Source organism: Orbicella franksi, chromosome 4 (assembly GCF_964199315.1).
Source record: "Orbicella franksi chromosome 4, jaOrbFran1.1, whole genome shotgun sequence".
Taxonomy (NCBI): domain Eukaryota; kingdom Metazoa; phylum Cnidaria; class Anthozoa; order Scleractinia; family Merulinidae; genus Orbicella; species Orbicella franksi.
Genome location: NC_138148.1, coordinates 2,108,581 through 2,129,800, shown reverse-complemented (window position 1 = coordinate 2,129,800; position 21,220 = coordinate 2,108,581). Strand labels below are relative to the sequence as shown.

At 40.8% G+C, this 21,220-nt stretch overlaps 1 protein-coding gene across 1 annotated transcript in view; it reads left to right on the top strand.

Annotated features, from left to right (window-relative positions):
• Positions 1–17,190, top strand: part of LOC145485849 (uncharacterized) — a 31,192-nt gene extending 14,002 nt beyond the window's left edge. The window contains exons 8-18 of the mRNA XM_081464499.1: positions 1–43; positions 223–279; positions 551–811; positions 1,431–1,566; positions 3,360–8,147; positions 9,990–10,908; positions 11,589–11,701; positions 12,496–12,772; positions 13,516–13,812; positions 14,219–14,388; positions 15,234–17,190. The exon at positions 1–43 is cut by the window's left edge and continues 36 nt beyond it. Of these exons, the coding sequence (XP_081320625.1) occupies positions 1–43; positions 223–279; positions 551–811; positions 1,431–1,566; positions 3,360–8,147; positions 9,990–10,908; positions 11,589–11,701; positions 12,496–12,772; positions 13,516–13,812; positions 14,219–14,388; positions 15,234–15,300 (7,128 nt within the window). The 3' untranslated portion in view covers positions 15,301–17,190. The remainder of the gene's footprint in view (positions 44–222; positions 280–550; positions 812–1,430; positions 1,567–3,359; positions 8,148–9,989; positions 10,909–11,588; positions 11,702–12,495; positions 12,773–13,515; positions 13,813–14,218; positions 14,389–15,233) is intronic.
• The last annotated feature ends 4,030 nt before the right edge of the window (positions 17,191–21,220 follow it).

Here is a 21,220-nt window from a genome sequence, read left to right as displayed (position 1 = left end):
ACACAAGATTGTAACATCCATGTCCATTTTGGATTGTGTGGAGGTAAATCAACTGATCGCATTCTATATAAATGGTAATTTTAATTAGTCTCCTTCTAAGCCGTCGTTTCAAGGGGTCGTCAATGAAACGCCTGCGCTGCGTGACGACTCCAAACGACGGTTGCGAAAGAGATTAACGTTCAATTTGATGTTTAATAGGATGGGTTTTATTGTTATTTTTAGGGATGGAGAGAGAAAAATATTCCACACAAAGAAATGGCGGAGATAGGATTAAGGACGGTAATTTTCGCTCTTTGCTTCTGTTACGAGTTACTTTCTGTTAGTTGTGTTTCAACTGATATTTTGTGGTGCATGATTTTTTTTTTCTGCAAATATGATATTCTGTATTTTTTGAGAAATAACTTGAGCTAACAGAAAAGAAATGGAAAAGAGAATTTAACACATTCAGCTGGCAATCACTACTGGATATATTCTACAAAATAACAGCCAATATAGAGGAAAAACGTCTAGCCATTCAAGGTAGCAATGTAGCTAAATTTCTTTGCTTTAGACCCGCGGAAGTGGAAGAAGGCGCAAGTGGTAACCTGGATAAATGAAGTATGTGAAATGTATGAGATTGACGAAGCTGATGTCTGGAAGCTCAAGACACTCTCAGGCGCTGGACTTAACCACTTACAACGTCAGGATTGGATTGAGAGGTCGCCAAACCAAGGCGATTTGTTTTTCAACCTCTGGGCTAAATTGATAAAAAAGTCTCAGGAGGCTGATGTTAGTGAAACAAGTAAAAGTCCCCCTGCCTCGCCAAGAAAAGGTACGCCAGAGGGTTTCTAGTTTCAGAATACCTTTTGTTGATGGTATGTTGGATAAAAAATGTGCAATTTCTTAGATACCTTTTCTGTAGTTAAATTATCTAAGGAACAACATTCCATTGTCCTTTTAGCGCTCTACAGCTTGAGAACTGGCTCGCGTTGGGGTCCCGCGAGAACGAACGAGTCGGCGACGAGTCAAGCCGGAGGGAGCCTGGGACTCGCCGCTTGTCAAGTTTACGCAGCGGTCTCGCCGCTCGTGCGCATAATTCTATAACGGGCCCTGCTCGCTGGCTGTTGTCTCCCCTATCTTTCCCACGGCACTCCTAGGTTTTTTCAAAGAACAAGAGGCTGCCACGGTGATTGGCTACAGCAGTTTATTTATACTGTACATCGTGCTTCTAACCACGGTTATCCTCCGTGCTGGGATTTACATTACAAAGATAAGATTGTCTTATCAACCCAATGCCGGAGTTGATATCTTACCGACCACGCATTTCCTACTGAGCATCTTGCAGGAACAGAAAAAAAATCAGTTTCATAATACCACTTAGAGCGAGACGGCTTGATGATGCTTTTATTACTCCTCTTTCTTTTCAACAGTATTAATCTATTTTTCCATAGGGTCCATAGGACCTATGAAAACCATGAGCCACGATGCCCGTACTGGAGGTCCTAAGACAGCTTCTTCAAACGTCATGTCCCCTGATGGTGGAGAACAGCTTCTAAGCTCTGCGACTCCTAGCAGTTCTCAAAACTGGTGACCTTTTATTTACTTATACTCATACACTATTGTTTCCTCATTATTTCAGTCTACAAACTCACTTGAGATGAGTTTCACCAAGATTTGAATATGCTTCTTTCGTAGCTCCTTTTTAGTGCAGAGTGCACTATTGGGATGGTTATGGGGGTTGCCTGCCGCTAAGGAACTAAGGCGCTATGCCGCTATGGCGCTAAGGTGTAAACTTTAATGTTTGTTTAATTAATTAATTTCAATTAATTAATTAGTCTAGAGGCAAGGAAGTAGTGGGAGTAGGGTGGGAAAGGTACATGTGTACTCTACGTAAAACACATTCCATCGCCGTCGCTTAACTTTGAACATCGCAAAGCTATATATTTGTTTCAGGTAACCCCTTGCTCTCCTTGTGGTACCATTCTCCTTAGAACAAAACTAATTTGTCCTAAACGCATGCGTAGATCAGTTAGGGTTCGTGGCTTCTATATTAGGTGAAGGATACATTGCATACGGAATCACGCACAAATGTTGAGTGGTTTTCCTTATGGTAGAGCTCAACATGTAAGACGCATGCGTTCTAGCATTGTTAGTGTTATACACTATCTTTACACGCAGTATTTTATATATCGTGTCATGTGACCAAGGACGGCAGTTATTTTTCAGGTAGGGCCAATTGTCCCTTTTTATTGCAAAAGTGAAACGTTACTGTGGCTGCGTAGCTTTTAGAATTACAAACAGGTCGGTTCAACAAATATCATCTGCTGTTTTCAATCTACAATAGTGTGCTTGTCAGGGTTCAAATTTATTGCTTCTCCTTAGCGACTTGTTTATTTCTTGCCTTAATTGTGTCTGTAAGAGAGACCAAAAAGTTCTCAAGTTAGTGGCTTTAATACTCCGCAAATTGTAAGTTTGTAACAAAAGAAACCAGGAAAATGTTCAAATATTGCTGCAGACGCCGTGGCACCTAATGAAAGTTCAAATTAATTTAATCAGTCTTTGAGGAGACTCATTCATATCGGCCAAGTAGCGCTGTTTATCTTCAATACTTTTCGTTGAAAAGCTTCTCAGCCATCAATATCGTTATGTGTTAATTTTGAATTGTTTTATTGTTAACAACAAAGGTGGCAACAGAAAAAGAAAGTGGTATTTCGTGACTATCTGATAATTAAATTAGTTCTTGTTCATCGGTAAAAATTTGCATTTTTAGTAAAACATCGTCTCTGTTCCGTTTCTTCATCACTACATCAGATGTTTAACTTTCTTTCATTTATCTCCAAAAAACAAGGACATCTTCCGTATGTTTTGGAGAAAACAGGGGTTTCATATTACATGGCTTTGCGAGGAAAACAAAAGTATCAAGTTACAAAGTTGGCGTGAAGAGCTAAATTGTCACGTTTGCTGCTTCAGCGTATTGTTGAATTTAAAATGAACGAAAATCAACTTAAAGCACCAGTAGTAATTAATTTGTGCGTAATGTTTGGACCTTGAATGAAAATACAACCTTGAAACATACACACTGCAAAGGGGAAAAGCCGTAGCAGACTACCAAGGTAGACACAAACCGGAAGTGAACCGAGCAGGGGTGAGTACTTATGGGACTACTGAATCAGAGCTATCAATTGCGCTCGGCACTATCTGAGATTGTCTCACTAGTTTGACTTGGGATTTATTGTGCAGAGTAAAGCTACAACCTTTCGGTTTTTTAAAACAATCGAATCTTGACACATTTCTCTGGTTAAGACTAAAAGCTTTGTTGCCCGGATTCGCGCAAAAACGTGTACTTACACGATCTAACTTAATGAATGACTCTTTTGCAGTGTTTCCGGCAAACAAGGTCCCTTTGGAACTGTTGACAATATTGACGAGATTGAAAATCATCTCACCATTGACGAACTTTCTAAGCGCACTCCAACTGATGGTGAACTAATAAGTGTAACAGGGCTATGTTCGTCTAGACCACAAAATCATGGTGGTGCAGGCACTGTTTTGCTAAGGAATGATCCAGAAAAAGGTGGAACATTCTTGGAACTAAAGGTAGATATCAGAGCTTGTCCTGACTCTAAGATTCTGACCAAGCACATCATCTCAACAGTATTGAACGTGAAACTCAGTGACCGGTTGTTTGTGAGAGGAAAAATAGAACGTCTCGATAAAGGCCTCAAGTCGATGAAGAAGGGATTTGAGATACTTCCCTTTAAACTTGTGGTCGATTCTGATGAACACGCAGCGTTTAGGAAGGACGTTAAAGTCCAGCGGTCTTATCAACGTCAACTATCTATGCCATGGCCAACCGAATATGGAATTTTCCCAGCAGAGGGATCGACACAGGAGCCTCTTTTCCATAATGATATTTTGGAGAGCACACGTGGGATTTTGTATTGTCCCCCAGATGCGACGTTGGATAAAATTAAGGAAAATGCAGTCGCACTTAAGAACACTATGACTGGAGACATTTTTGTAGGCGTAATCGGTGATGGAACCTTGACCGGCACAAGAGTGGCTCGAGATGCAATAATTCGCAAGAGAGATGACTTGGCTAGAGCTGTGGGTGGTATATTACCAAGTGTGGACCAAACTGTTAGTGTTTGTACGAGTGCCGTGCAAGCACATGAATTTGTAGAAAAGGAAAAAGACTTTGTGGCTGCCATGTGGCTGCAACGCAAATCGCCTAGTTTGGTGGAGGATTTGGAAGAGACAGACGATATTTCTATTTTGTTCCGTATCCATTTAGTGAAGGGAACGTCAGTGGTAAACTTTGCCAAACCAGAACATTCCCATGCGTATATACGCGTAGGTACCGAAACAAAGACGATGACCGACTATGAAGATTTATTTGGCCGCCTTGAATCACTTGCAAGTCGAAATATCCCCGAAAAAACACCAACGTGTATAAAGCAAGAGGTAGACAAAGCCTCTATTTATGAAGTAAGTGAAGGAAACTATCACTTGTTCAAGAGAGTTAGCTTTGAAACTGACAAAACAGAATTTAAAGTAATTTTTGGTGATCCGAAAAAAGTCATCTTGCACGATTACGTTAAGAAGTACGCTGCTTCCTTTCTGAACTCTGACGGGGGAGACATTCTATTCGGAATAGAAGAAGACCGGACAACAAAGTTTGGCTTTCCAGTGGGGGTATCTATTTCCGTAAATGATCGAATGGAACTAGTACATGAAAGCAGCAAGTTGATCTGCAACCTATGGCCCCCTGTTGACAGCAGTCAGTTCTTTATGAAATTCATCGAAGTAAAGTGCGATGTGTCTAAGAACGTGCTAAAGTACCCCAAAACGCATGTCGGAAAAGAGGAAAAGTTTGTTGCAGTAACAGTTCAGAAAACCGAGGACATTTTGAAGCTTGCCAAGTTTGCCAGAGCACAGGTAGGTCAAGTCACCGTTCTGCGGTTAAAAAATAATCGCTTTGGCTTGTTTGTCAAGGATTCGTCCAAATTAAACGTGGAGAACGTTCTGGCTGAGATGGAGAATGAGAGTAACAAGTCAAAGTATTTTAAAATGGATATTGCTTCTCTTGATGAAGTTGAAGCTACAGTAAAAGACTTGTGTGTTGTGCATCTCCACGTTAGAGCATCGCCGTATCCCATTCATCTCACAAGTCCTTTCCTAACCTTTTGCCTGGACCAGCATGGAACGGTTACAGAAATAAAACCTAACCAACTTATCCAACGTTTTGCTAAAAGAGCTTATCAATTTGAGCCCGATAAACTCTTTCAAGTTGTTAACGGGTTTGAGACAGAAAACACGTCATATGTTCTGGTTAGTTCACCATTTTGTCTTCCAAGACAGGGCCGTGATTTGTACGGCATAGTGGTCCCCGAATGGGCACTAGTGCTAGATTTCGACCAAGCTCCAAACCAAGAGGGACACCTTTTAAATACCTTTAAACCTCTTCATGACCGTCATCAGGTAGAAAGGAATCTTTTCGTCAAAACGCCGCTTGATCGACGGCTAGACTTAAATCCAAGAAATGGCGTATGTTGGTGTGCAGTGAGAGGCTATGAAGACATAGATAAAACCCTTTCCAGCGACGGACATGCCTCTTGGATGTTTACTCATGGGCACAAGATGAGAAACCTTATAGATCAGCTTATTACTCACATTAACCCAAACCAGTTGGTTGTGCTTTGTCTATGGAATGACGGCTACAAAGAGCTTCTGCCTTCACTGGATTTTCTACTGCAGTACATGTTTTCTTGCTGGGGTCCCATTAAAGTGGTATTTGTCTGCGCTAACTCGTCAACGAAATCTGAAGTCTTATCGGCACTTGTAGAACCACTAGGGAGAGCTGGCTTTGGAGTTAAACGGGATAACGTCTTTGTTGCACTACCCCATGAAATGGCGCGTCATGTCGGAGCAGAACTCCCCTCTCCCTACCGTTCAGAGGATGCCTTCCAAATTCCGAGGAAATTCTATCTCCCAGAAGGTGAAAAAATAATTCCGGATACATTGCCCCAAACGATGCGACAGACGATTAAAGGTCATTTACAGATTTTGTATTATAATACCGGAACTGCTTTTCAGTCAAAGCCAGATGACGAGGACAAAGTCAGAGTTAAGTTCTATTCTGGATCTGAAATAGATGAGACTGGCCTTACCTGTGGAATTGCCATCGAGAGAGAAAAGATGAAAGAATTGAAAAAAGAACTGAAGGTGTTTTTGAACGACAAAAGGTCGCATATTTGCATGACCATTCTAAAAGCTGAAAGAGGAGCTGGTGCAACAACACTGTGTTTCCAACTTCTCTATGAATATCACAAGACGTACGTATGTGCCCGCTTACTGGAATTTCACGACAGTCTTGCAACCAACATCGAGAAAATAAACCATCATTCTCGACTTCCCCTCATACTTTTTGTTGACAGTGAGATGGCGTATTTGCCAGAGTTTAATGATTTCAAGAACGAAGCAGGGAGAAGAAATCTAAACCTGAAGTTGCTTGTTGTTGAATCCGACCTTCTGTACAGTCAACAAGGGGCATCACCCAGGAAGAAGCAACCTATTCCGTATTTCGTGGGGACAACACCCTTCAAGACAGTTGAACTGAGCCGCGAACTGACTTTACATGAAGTGTCGCAGTTGGTAGAGCAGCTTCTCAAAATCAAGGAAATTTCTGAAGACAAAAGGAACAAGTTAAAAGATCTTGAAGAACGAGTAAGAAGGGACCCCACGTTAAGGAAATTTCCTTTTTTTAGCCTTACGGTTTTTGGTAGAAAGTTTACAGGCTTAACAAATTACGTGCGATACCGCTTACATCAGGCAAATGAGTTGCAGCTTCAGATTTTAGAGTTTCTAGCCCTCACACATGTTTACACCGACTTCCTGTTTCCTGTGAATGCCCTGGCACGTTTGGCAAATACGGATGTTGTCATGCTGGAGAGAATTTTCTGTAACGATGATGTGAGAGAGTTGTTAAGCCCGCCGTCATCAGCTGGAAGAAACGTGAGAAGAATTTCCTTTGTTGAAGTTGCAGAAGAGTTACTCCAGCAGCAAGCAAAGACGCGCGAGATGAGCGACACCCTTTATTTGAAAGATGTCGCTCTTCGCCTCGCAAAATGCGCCTTGTCGGATCCGAGGCCTAGCAAGAGGATTGATCGCATTACAAGACGATTGTACGTCACCAGCGAGTATGGAAGCGAGAAGTTCTCACCCCTTGTACGATGCATGAGAGATAAAGACCGTGATGTGGCGCGTGACATGTTACATGAACTAAGTGAAGTGTTTGAAAAAGGGTCCAGTGTGTGGGCTCATGTTTTAGCTCACTTGGCTAAATATTACATGAGCGAGTACGAGGATTTTCCGAACGCAATTCCTCGAATTGAGGAAGCCGTGAAAGAAAACAAAGACGACGTTCTACTTCATCACATTCACGGAGATATAATTCGCCTTCACATACAAAACCTGAAAGACCAAGAGGAATTCTCTCTCAACGAAGTGCTGCGCTACGCCATATCTAGTAGTTATTGTTTCGTAAACGTGAAAGAAAAACGACCTCTGATGGAACACGGGTACTCCTCAGATGCTCTGGTCAGGAAAGTAGTTATGCTTGCAGCTATCAAATCAGTCGGGGGCTCTCATTTTGTCGACTTTCTTAAGATGTTTGTAAATCAAAGAGACGAGAAGGAATCATCGCCTTCTTTTTCTCTAGAGGACAAATACATCCTATCTCTAGTGCCGGAGTCCTTTGCTAATCTCCGAGCAGTGCCAATCAACGAGTACAGTGCAAAGCTGAAAGACAGTTTGTTAGAAAATTTGGGAGATCTTGATGAGCTAAAACTCCTCTGCGAAAATCTCAAAGAAGCGACAAAGGGTTCTAGTGACGAAGCCTGGGTAGATGTTGTTGCCCTCCAAACAATGTCTTTAATCTACTCTCTCGAAGTTGAAAGAAAACTACTCGAACCAGAAGAAGCGGACGAAAGAATTAAAAGTCTGGAAGAGTTGTTGACGAAAACTAACCTCGACGAGGAGTCCATGAAAATCTGGATCAGATGTGTGAGACTTGGTTCCAAATTACCGAGTTTAAAATCAGTTCGAAGCAAAATTGACAGGTGGTTGAAGACAACTGGAAGGAGATCACCAAATGCTCTGTTTTACAAGTAAGCGCTATCACAGAGTACCCAGTGCTTTGACATAATTCACAGCTATAGCACGATAATGCGTTTGAAGTGTCAACAAAAAAGCTTTCTTTCTGTTAATGTTTTTTGCAAGTTCATTGCATAAGCGATAGACAGTGTGATTATCACATTTGCGTTAAGGTGTCTCGATACTTTTTTTCCGGACCATACCAAGCGTTTTCAATCAGCTTTTTAACAAACTCTCCATAATCGGATCGATATGAAATCACACCGTTAAGGTGGCTGAACACAGTTTTTGATACCTGTGTTTCATTCACCTTTTTCTCTAAAACCCTTGATCTCTCGGTCGCCAAAAATGGCAGCAGGCAAGTTAACAACACAAACTCTAGTTTTTTTATGGTTAAGCTGACGTATGTGCCATTGCCATGGCAACACGAATAAAAATAAACAGGCCTTTAAAACCGGTTTTGTTTATTTGCAGAAAATCTAGTCATTAGATTTTCTTTATAATTTGCATACAACAAGCTTGTAACGATTCTCACAAGTTAACACCATTTTGCTAATAATTTAACAGAGAGATCTTTAGCTATCCCTTGTTGAAGGTTTACTGGAATATCTAGAGTTTCCTTTGTTAAAGTTCAGGTATTTTCAATACTCCAGTTACTTATTTCCTAAAGTATGTTCGTGCCAAATTTCGTGAAATTCTAATGAGTGGTTCTCCAGAAATAGGCGTATTTCTGAGAGTGCAAATTTTCATTCAATCGCAATTTTTGACTTACTACGCATGCCCTGCATCTAACTGGGTTCTTTCGGTAACAACGAAAAAGCTGAGAATTGCTGAGTTCTTTGCATCTTTACCTTTTCTAACATATATTTGTGATAAAAGACTAAAGCCATCAATACACTGCGTTCAATTAGAGAGAAAAATAGCACAGATACTGCGGGTGTTGAGTAAATAAAATGATCGCTCTATTGACGGCATGTTTGTTTTTTGCAATCCTTGTGCGCGCGCTGAATTGCATCAGCAAAAGCGCGCGCGAAAACTGTGTTCGGCCCCCTTAAATGGAAATGGATTGAAGTTTGCTGTAATTTATTTCTTAAGGCAATCGATATTTTCTTGGAAACGATTAACATAAAACCGAACCAGATGTGATATAAAAAAGCTAATAGCAGTGCATGGCTCGGAGAATATACAAAAACGAAATCATTACGTATGTTTGATCTCGGGTAAATATAAAAAAATTCGAATTATACTTTTTGTAAATGAACCGACAGTTGAATGCTGTTTGATGAAATTACTTCAAATAATAACAAAGTTTCTTGAAGATATGTTTTGAAACAATAAGAGCTTTGTTGGTTTCCTTTATCGCGATCTCGAGAACGAGTCTTTTTCTTAAGATCATTTCCACTATAATTTACAGCTAATTTTCATATCGATCTGATTTAGGGAAGACTGTTAAAAAGCTGATTGAGCATGTTTGGTGTGGTCTAGAAAACGTGGTATCGAGACACCTTAACTTAACAAAGTTTCGAAACAACCGATTTTTAATTGTGCCTAACACATGAGAGAACCTGACAGACCCAGGCAGGAGGTGATACAGCTCAAATCACCGATAAATATAGTTCTGAAAATGTTTGAAAGAAATCTTTTCTCTTTTCGCTAGCTCCTTTTCAACATTATTATTTAAATAAAGTATGTAAAGTTTGTTTCCCCGCAAGAGCGCAGTTCATGAAATAAATAGAAGCAGATTTCCCGACTTCAAGACTTCTAGGAGTTATTTTATTGTTTTTTACTGAAAAGAGTTAAAGTGTGAGAACTCCTGATATTGAATGCATTTCCTGTACTCTTTTTATACTCTTCAGCTACGTCGTGGCAACTTTGGAAGCACTAAGTGACCCTAATGACACAGAGAAAATGAAAAGAGTTTCTGAATGTGTGAGAGAATTGCTAAGGAAAAGAAAGTCGCCGAAGTCCGAGGGGGTTTCACAGGACCCCTCTCTCCCAGTTGAGTGGCTCCATCCAAAAGAGGGTCTCCATATCAATTCGCTGGATTCATTGCTATACCATGAAGATTTAGTGAGAGAATACCTCAAAGGGAAAACTCCTCAGCATCAAAAGAGAGCTGGCAAAGAGATCATTGAAAAGGCATTGTTTCAAAAGAACATAAGTAAATGGAAAGGTGTTGTCAGTGAAATATCTTCTGACTGGAAAGGAGTCATTAGTTTAAAAAAGCACATAAACGTGTCCTTTGTGCCCATCAATGTTCAGCCCTACATGCCAAATGAAGGAGATGAAGTACGGTTTTGCCTCGCGTTCCACTGGACCGGTCCATGCGCCTGGTATGTCGTTTGCGAGCCAGGAGTGGTGAAAGCCCAAAAAGCAGTTGCACGGTCCGCAATTAGTTTCCCAGAGGAAGATGACAGTGAAAGTGACACGAGTGACAAGGGTGATGAAGAGGATCTTTTACCCTTGGTTGGAGAATCTCTCCACACGCAAATAGTGAGACCCGAACAGAACTTCGAAGTCGACGATGAGAACGAGGCCTCGAGTCGATGGAGCCACTACATGGACAGTGAGAAACAAGGAATCATTTATCAAGTAAAACCCTATTACGGGTATGGGTGGATCTATGATCCAAATTTTAAAGATCTTCTCTTCTTTCACGCCAAGCAGATCGTTCCACCTGTTGACAGTCTTAATTCCATCGAGATCTACTCAGTGGTCTCGTTTACGGTTGGAAAAAGTGAGAGAGGACCCAGGGCAATGAATATCAAAACAGTGGTATGCTATTTTCTGAATTTTATCTTATTAGTTGTGCATAGATTGCACGAAAACTGTGTACCAGTTTTACACATTGACTAAATAAACGCCAGCAGAAAATTATGCACACTTTTCAGTGTCCTATTAGTACCCTCTGCAATATTTAGATTCGCAATTTTCTGTGACTTTTAGTACAAAGGCGGTATTAAGTGATACCGCAACATATGAACAACTTTTTGCATTTGCACTTATATTATTTTGTTGCCCTCTACATTTTAGACAGAATGTATCTACTCGAAATAATCTTATTAGCGGGTAATGGGTAACTCTATGCAGCGATTCCACGATACCCATAATTCTCTGCTGGCGTCTGCGCCTTTGCTCAATAGCTCAGTTCTTTATAAAATAGGAGATTCCATTGGTATCATGGTCTAGTATTGTATTGTAAGGTTACCACGAACTAGAACAGTTTCGCGGTGACAGTAATGCATCTTCTCGGAATAATCTTTTGTCGTATTTGCTTAGGAGTAACCCATAATACCCCAAGCCGTTTCATGCATGCTACAGAAGCAGGAGTTGAGAGCTGGAGCTTAAGAGCCAGGCCTTACCATTTTACTGCTATAGAGTAACAATAATTAGTAGGCTTTTCACAAATGTGCGCATATATTTAGGTTATCAATATTCTTATATTTTTTTGGTAGAAGGAGGAAAACATCGACCCACAGTTGAAAGAATGTCGTGAGCAGTTGCAAGAAGAAGACAAGAAGACAGAAGAGAAGGAAAAGGCTTCGACTGCATCTGCAGCTCCACGGCGGTATGTTGCAATACAGTTTATACCGCGGGCAGCATTCCTTGAAAGCGATTATGAAGAGTGTAAACGTTCTAAATCATATGACGTAGTCATTCATATCGTTTTTCTTAAATATGCCTAAAACGCAATGCATCCGGCTGAGGGCTTCTTCACATCGCAACGTGACAGGGGCAAGTGCACCTTTTGCGCCGGGTTTCCCGTTCGGTCTGCAAGTAAATGAAAGAGTGTCCCTAATCTTGTTTTGCACGCGATATCATCTCTGCCGTGTTGGCGGACAGTAACAAATGATTTCGATTTAACCTCTCTTATTTCGTGTAGCACGTCTTTGTTTTGAATTTTTAAGGTCAGCATACAAGAGGGGACTTGTCCCAGTCAGAAGGGAGTTGTAGCCCCTTCAAATGTGGACAGTTACATAAAATATTGTTCGAACTCTCAGCATCGTTCAATTACTTTCATCCCAGATAGAGGCGTTTAAACTCTGGGGACCTATGCTTTAACCCTTCGATTGTAGAACGGTCACATACATCCATGTCAGTAAACCCTTGGACTTCTAAAGAAGATGTAAAAAAGAACAGAAAGTCGATAGTTATTCAGGTTACAATCAATTGCGCTATAATCAAGAGCACTGTATGTGGTCATGTTCCTTGAGAAGTCTTAATTTTAAGCCGCCTTACCCATCCTTCTTCCGGCCGTTACTTGAGTCGTATAGTTAGTGGGGAGATAAGGCGCATGAGGAAACTATCATGGAAATAAACACGAACACTTTATCTCATTACTTCATCTTTATCGCATTACAGGGTAGTAAGGACAGTCGCGTTGCCAACGACACTAGAGGATTTCTATCAAATAGGATCTCGTCAGGAGGGTCACGTATGCGAACTAAGAACTCCACCAAAGTATAAATCAGTTCATGGATATATTGCAGTGCCGTCTACTCCGGAGGCGTTGTTTTTTCAAGAAAAGCTGTCCGGTATACCAAAAAAAGAAACTGGCAACATTCGCATGAAAACAACAGTTCAGTTCAGTGTGGGTAAGAATGAGCGTGGCTTCTTCGCAAAGGACCTCTTTATTAAGGTAAGAGCTTTGCCTTCATTTACTGACATACGCACGAATAAAGTACACGAGTTATTTTGTCCCGAGTTAGCCGGCTATTGATCTCGTTTATACCTGTAGATACCAGAGTTTCGATGACGAAACGAAACTTGTAATTCTCGTCCTCTTTTACTTCCCTCCAAAGTGGACTAAAAATGCTTTGATCTGAGCCTCTGCAATCGCGGGCTATGAAATTGATGGAACAAATCGAAAAACCTTGTTTAGCAGTAACTAAAACACGGTTTCGAATGTAGTCCAAAAATTCAGTCGCATTATTAGAGTTGGAGTTAGGAGCCGGAGGTGCTGGACTCCGGATCAAGAGGTCCGGGTTCGAGCTCTACTGGAAGGTTTCACTGTGTTATGTTCTTGGACAAGACGCTTTACTCGCACAGTACATCTCTCCATCAGGTGTATGAATGCGGGGTACTGGCGAGTTAAATGGCGGGGGCTAATTCTATGATGGACTAACATCCCATTCAGTGTGGAGTACAAAACGTGTAGTCCCTGTGTTAAACAGAAATCGGGGAAAAGTGCCGGCCTGTTGGGCCACTGAGCTAGAACACGGACTTCGCCTTTATCAAAGTACACATGACTCTATTTGTTTATCTCTACTGAATAGGCGTATTCAATCCCTCGCATGAAAATCTTTCATACGTTAAGGAGCCCCATAATGCACTTGCCAGATTTATGCAGCTTGAACGTCGAATTAATTTCTATATCTACAGCTACCCGAGACGAAGCAAACACAGTGCAGGTGTGGTTGGGAACATCTGGTCGGCAAAGGAATACAAGAGGGCTTCGTTGCTGTTCTTATGAAAGGTCGCTATGGTTTCATTACCAAAGATTTTCCCAGAGATCGAAAACCTACAGGAATTTACTTTACCGATTCACATTTGAGAGGATTCCCCTTCGATCAATTACGTATTGGCGACAGAGTATACTTTGTTGTGGGTCAGAACGACAGAGGTTGTGTTGCGCAACAAATTGATGTGGTGGGAAAAACTCCAATAGCAGTAACGCAGGTATTTGTTTGTAAGTTTTTCTTTGGCTAATAGAAAAATTTTCCGATGAAATGTGTAATAAATGCAATTTAGTAGGTAATGGCAATAGCAATATGTAAAAGTATGGGGTGAAACTGACTAAAATCGGCGAACAGATTGAGCAGAGCACGCGGAATGGGGATCAAACGCTTTGGCGCTCATCACGTTGGCTCGCTTCTCTTTCCGACCGTGTTTCATTTCACCCTATAACCCAAGAAACTGTTAAGATTTTTCAGCAGGACAGAAAGGCAACAGAAAGTTGTCACATCACCTGCATTCTTAACTGGATGGTTTTATTAAAGATGGTGCGAAGTATGCTTTAGACGCAACAATAATTTAAACTTATCTTTGGACTCCAATCTGATGAACCCTTGTCTGCTTCCTTCAGGGTAATTATCCTTCCGGTTTAGCTGATCCGCGCGTGTTGCCCAGAAGACCTCACGAAGTGTTTTTACCCGGTCAACCCAATTTTGGACAATTCAGTCCTCTCACCCATGCACATGTCTCTCCAACCCGCTCTCCTATTGTCACAACCGCTGCCGGGATCTCACCAAATGCGTAAGTATTCCAGTCTGCTTAAGACGTTAACTTATCATGTATGTTCACATTATTCTTTTAAAATGTTGTATTGGTGAGGAAAGGGTGTCACTATAATTGCAGTTGTCACGTACGTATTGTCTAGTCATTCTATCAATACACTCACTCGCTCATCCTCATCGTCCCGGCTGGGACATATGGCCATATGGTTTCTGTGGCAAGAAAGTTTTTCCGTGGTCGGGCTGTTCACCCAGCCCACAACCTCCGCCTTACTCGGTGGTGGTAGAGGGCTTCCCCGGCTTTAGCTGTTTGACTGATGGAATATTGTGGAACAAGTTTCCATTGTCCGCCCATGAAACATAGCCGTCAGCTCCTTACAATTTGACCCATGGTCGGGGAATTTTGACAGGGTTCACTCCATGGCCATTTCTTTCTGACTGGGCAAGAATACTGGGCATGTCCAAGATGCTCTGCTACACAGCTCCGGGGCCCTGGCTGCTCCGAGATCCTGGCACCACAGGGTGGCCAGTTTACCAGAGCGTACCGTATGGAGGTACTATACCAGTCGTGGTGATGTTAATGATAACATCAACCTGCAATGCACCATTGCCTCCCCCAAATCTAACAATACCGTCGGCATTTAATCGTACCGTTGACAGCTAGTTTACCATTGCGAGATTTGGAATGAAATTTTTTACGTCTACCATTTTAGACATTTTAAGGGAGATTTTCCAAGGTTGTCGAATTGATTTCGGCGGCTGCTTTCGAAGAGAAAGGAAGATAGGGAAAGAGCTATATAGTAACTCTCAAATAGAGTTAGTCATTGTGTGTGTGCATAATATTTCTTTTCCTTTCGTTTTTATCAGGATGGCTGGTCGTCCTTTTCTTGACCTGGAAGGAGGCTGGCAGCCGGTAACCAGACGAAAACGATAAGGACTAATACTTCCGTCTGTTGACCAGTGCCAACACTTCTACAGTAGCAGCCAGCCCAGGGTGTGGCTATGAGGGATTATTTCGACTCCTGTCACTAGGAAAGCTGACGTGCTTACGTACTGTACAGTAACCTCGTCTTGATTGGCTCTTGTCGAAGGACAACTAGGGTGTCGACAAAGCGTGTTTTGCTCGTCATTTTCTATCAATAGTGGACGTGGACACAGGGTACTTCAGGCGTCGAAGTGTTGCAAATCTATTACTTATAACAAACATTTGTTCCTACTTCAGCATCGTTTAGATCTGTAAGCATTTATCGGGACCCCTTGGAAGCGACCACCTGAATTTTGTTTAGCTGGTCCCAGTTCTTCTCTTTCAACTATTATTGATTCAAACGCGCGAATTAATTCAGCGCCTCTTACAATTACATTCAATATGCAGAATGTTTAGGAATATTTCCCCTATATCTGCCTTTATAAAAAACGTCTTAGATATCTGCATTTCACTAATTTTGTGTACCCTTCCATAGGCTAGGTTGGCTAAAAGTGAATTAGTAATTGTACAGAGATTGTGAAACGAAAAATAATTTATTGTGCCAAGGACTGTCTTTGGCGATGTTTATGAAGAACGCAATGTTTTAGAAAAGGTTTCAATAAAATAGCCTTCCTAAATTTTCACCGACTCGTTCATTTATTGGTTACAATGCGCCCGGGGGGTATTCCCTTTAATGGAGGATGCGTGGAGTTTTTAGGGTAGGAATTTTCTGGTACACCTTTTTGGGAGATAGAAAGATTCCTGCATAATTTTTTTAGGGTCGGTAAAAGCGTACTGTAGGTATGTGAAAGGCATAACATGTACTATGGAAGATATACATGAAAGGTAACGTTCTTTCAACAATGGTATATGAAAGGGCACGGGTTTGTACCTCAAGGCGGAGCGTCCCTGCATAAAACATTGTGGAGTAGCCCCTACGGCAATACGCTGACACATCGTCGCTTTTTAATAATGAAGCTATGGCTCTGTCAATTGCAAGCCCCTCCTTCCCCACAGGCATTTGTTGGGCAATTGTAATTTTGTTTTTGGAAAAAGTGTTGTTTGCAAATGCCCCGCAGTGGGGCTAGAATATCAGTGCAAATCCCATGCACAGTGGAGTTTCGGAAGACTGCAAATGCCCGACCCATCAAGGTGAAAATTCTATGGAAGCAAGAATTGTTCACAAATAACCTGATAACCATAGTGTTTGCAAGTCATGTACCTCCTGAAAGTGACTGGCCTGTTATAGCAAATGCCCCACCCCGGGGCGGGAGATGTTGTCAAATTCCCGGGGGATGGAGGGGCTTGGAATTGACAGAGCCATTAGAGTGGGTATGATGAAGTTCGCTCGGGTATGAGCTTCAGTATTGACTGAGTGGGGTTGTAAGGGTAAGCTTTCAGCCTTAGAACGCGCGCTGTAGCTGCCGTTTTGAAATGTGTCTCACAACATGTTACAAAAATAATAAAATCAATAAATTAATAAGATAAATTAAAATTAAAATCTACTGTTAAGAAATATCGCCAAAATTAGAAGGTACATTGATGAAGAAAGTGCCCAAGTCGTTTTTCATGCCTTTTTTCACTTCGAAATTAGATAAATGCAACTCACTGCCACATGATCCTCCACCACATCGACACCGCATCTACTTTCAAGATTGCAATCCATTCAAAATACAGCACCTCGAATTGTTACATGCACTAGGAAATTTGATCATATAACCCCTATCCTAAAACTGTTCCACAGCTGGCTACCTGTCCGTTACCGTATAGTTTATAAAATTCTTTTACCGGTCTGCAAAGTTCTGAATTGAGCAGCGCCTTGCTACATCACTGACTTACTTAAGAGTCAGTGTTACTAAAAATCAGATATGATCATCAAAATCGCTGACACTGAGCCAAAATATCAATTTCGCTCATACTTTCTCTGTTACGTTAATAGACCCTTGTGCTAAAGTAAACAAAGCAAATGCAAGGTTAGTTTAGTCTAATGTTCACTTTTTTGGGAGTAATTCAATTACACCGTTGAGTCCGGATTTAGCCAAATTTCGATTCGAATTGTCGAAATTTCGTCATGTCCATGGCTTGCCAGCGTTAGTCGAAGATTAACTGTGAATTTTTCTTTGCGATAACATTGTAGTTTGGACTTTAATCAATTCAGTGACGATTTAAAAAGCGGATATTCTCTAGTTATAAACATCTTATGAACTTTTTTCTCGAAGATACCTTCCAGCTGTTTTTTTAATAGCTCTGTGGTAGCTTAGGGCAACCGTCGAAAAAGCCTGTCACACTAGAAGAAAAAAGAAACGATATATTGCAGATACAGTTTAAAGATAGACATTCACAGACATACTTGCAATTTTGGGGGACACTCTTCAGTTTTGCGGTAACCCCTGATTGAAGTTTGCTTAGTTTTGGAGATTTACCGCAGCCACCATATTGAAGTTACAACTAAGACGATCATCAGTGAACGTTTGATCACGATTCCAAAAGTATATTAAAAATGAAAATATGGTAAAATAAATTAAGATAAAACTTCGTTTCCGTCTTATGTAGAAAATAAATTTAAAATTGGAGGTAAATTCCAGCAGACTGAACAGACTCAAACTAAATGAAACACCACTACGGTAACCGATCGCGCACCACTGTACCCTATTTGAAAAGTTTGCAAGGCACATGGGGCGTTTGCGTATACTCTGCACAGCATTTCTTCAAAGGCCGATGACTCTAGCGCAAGTAAATCTTTTTCATGGCCTTTCCTCTGTGTACTTTTGTAGTAAAAAAGCTGGTTCATCAAATGGACAGGATAAGACTTTCAGATATCGAACGGGTACAGAGCGTTTTTACAGCTTTTGCTCTGATATAGATTTCATGCAACTAAAATAGCGAAAAACAAAAATCGATTACATGGAACAAACGTTCATAGACGTCCACAAGAAGCTCTCTTTGTATGCAGTGCAGTTCTTCCACACTACTACCAGCTTAAATTTGGCAATTTTCGTGAAAATCACAATAAATTGTGAAACGTGAAGAAAATGTTGCGTAAAAGGGAACCGAACAAATGGCAACGTTTAAGTTCTACAAAGAAATTGAATTCTAGATATGGAAGAGCTAAACTGACAGTACTGCACGTTCTTTCCGGCGAACCCCATCGAAGTCTGCAGGAATTTTCACAGACAAAATTGATTGAAAATTGATTGAAAATTGAAAATTAAAATCAGAAACATCTTTTGCTTCGTGACATTATATGGAAATTATTTCACATATCTTTTTTCATACAATAAAGTAGCCTGAATATTCCACCAGTTCTAACAGCTGTAGATAGCATTTTACTGAAGCGTGTCATGGCGTGTTTTGCCAGATCAAATTGATAAAAAGATAAAGGTTTTAATCGTCTGAGAGTCATACCATACCATAGCTCTTTCTGTTGATAACAGTTTATTCTTCTCTTTGGATTTTTAGCACAGCAGAAAGAGCGTTAATCTCACAAATGTTTTCACCGTTAGAATGGGATGACCGAATTCTGTTTACGGATATTCAACTTCTCCCTACATAAGATATTAAAAACAGATTGTCGCTAAGTGAACATTGTAGTTGATTTCCTCTCGTACGGATTTTGTCATACTCAATTTTCCGTCCGCATTTTATCATCCGCATTTTTCCATCCGCATTTTTCCATCCGCATTTTGTTAGCCGCATTTTGACATCCGCATTTTTCCATCCGCCATCCGCCATCCGGTCCTCATTTTACAGAGACCCGAGTCGATATTGTCCGTTTAGATGCAAGAGCGAAGGATTTAAATTGCTTTTCTCTAACAGTCACTGTCCCAGAAAAGCCCAGAGGATTCCCTTTCGCGAGACGAAACCGGGTCAGTGAAAAAATTGACAAATTGTCTAAATTTTCGGGTTAACCCGAAAATTTGCCTGGGTCGCACAGTCTCCCCGGACCGCGTGACCCGAAACGATTGACCGCGACGAAATATTTAGGCCTAGAAACTAGGCAAGCCAACAAATCCCATGACGGTCATATACTAACGGCTGCCTCGAGGACTGGGTAGGAGCCTAGCACTGCGATTGCCATTCTCGTCCCCATAGCCCTTTTCGCTCCTCTTAGCCGGCAGAGCCTTGGCACGAGAATCGAAGGGCTCTGGAGACATATGATTTTCCAGTCCTAGATTCTAGCTAGGACTTCCGGCCTTCATGTATGCCGTCGTAATGTCTCTATATACTGTATGGGATTGTCAATGGCGGCTGTCAAGCCAGGATTCGAGGAATCTTTGTGTCAAGCCTTAAGTGGTATCAATTTATAGAATGTTTCCCTCCGTGTTGAACAGAAAGAGGCGATAAGGAACATTGTAGTTTTAAAGAAAGACACTTTTATTATTTTACCGACAGGCTTTGACAAGTCATTAATTAATTTTTCAGTTGTTGCCCTTCATTTTTGACTGCTGGCTTGGAGCAAGTGAATCGTTTATTTTGGTTGTTTCGCCTTTAAATGCCTTGATGCGAGATCAAACAGTGAAGCTCAACGATTTGCAGGTCAGATCTCTAATGGTTAGGAATACTGAGTCGCTGAGCGAGGTTGAAATTAGAGATATCAAGGAATCGAAGTATAGAATAATTTATGGGCACCCGGAGGCATTTGTCGGAAAATTAAGGAAGATATTGGATTGCGAAGAAGTGAGACGCAATATGAGAACCGTGGTAGTTGATGAAGCGCATCTCATTGTAGAGTGGCAAGTATTTTTATATCTGTCTTGATTTATTTCCATTTCCTACAGTATAATATGAGGCTTTGTAAGTGATCAAATATTGCTCAGCAAATATGCTTTGGGACCAAAGAATGTGACAAATAAAATTTGTACCTTTTTTGAAATAGTCAACATGTCTTCTTGTAGATGGCTTTTTGTGTACAAGAAATGTAATTTAGCTTCTTTATTTAGTCTTGCCGGCCTCACCTTCTTTAATTGAGGGTGGAATTTTCTAAGGTTACAAATTAATACAGTGAATGGTGACATTGTTTGTGTGATCATCATTTCTATTTTATCGATGAACTCAGACAATCCCAATCCTGTATGAGTGGCTTTCAAACTGTAAAATTAGTCTGCCACAATTTGATATACTAGTATATACCAGTGCAAAATGTGGAAATTTAATCGGCTGAGCTACTTGTATGCTATCACTGATCACAAACTAATTATAATCATTGATAAATCAGCAAACAATCGCATACATTGTATTTACAGGAAAAGCTTTTGGCCTGTATATCCAAGTAGGTATGCTCGGTGCCATATTTGCAAAGGTGCTCGTAGTCGCACTAACTGCAACAGTAACTGAGCAAACAAAATGCTATACATCAAGTTCCCTTGGAATGGTGGATCCAAAAATCATTGCAGTGAACCCCAATAGGCAGAACAGTTTCTACACATGTTCAACACAACCACACACTGGTGATGACAAAATCAAAGTGCTGCTTCTCCTTTACATAGTAAAACTACAAGTTATGAGAAGGAGGATGTCTCCTACAGTGATTTACTCCAATTTACATACTGTCATTGTGGACATTGTATGTTGACAAATACATATAATTGGAAAATTTGACCTCAAAATAGTATCCCTTGGTTGATGATTTTCTTAACTCGGCCTGTCTACTTGAAAGTGTATTACTACTACAGTAACGAGAAATTATAGGTTGACCACTTGTTCTTGAAAATTGAAAATTTCATTGCTTAGTCCCTATTTTGTAAGTAGTGAACATAATTGTATATATTCTAATCCATTGTAAATTTTTAAACTTTATCCATAAGACCATTATTGTTTACGTTTCCTCAGTTACTGTTTTTTAAGTGCCCATGAAATGAAAAAACTCAAGTCATTTATTTAGTAAAACTCA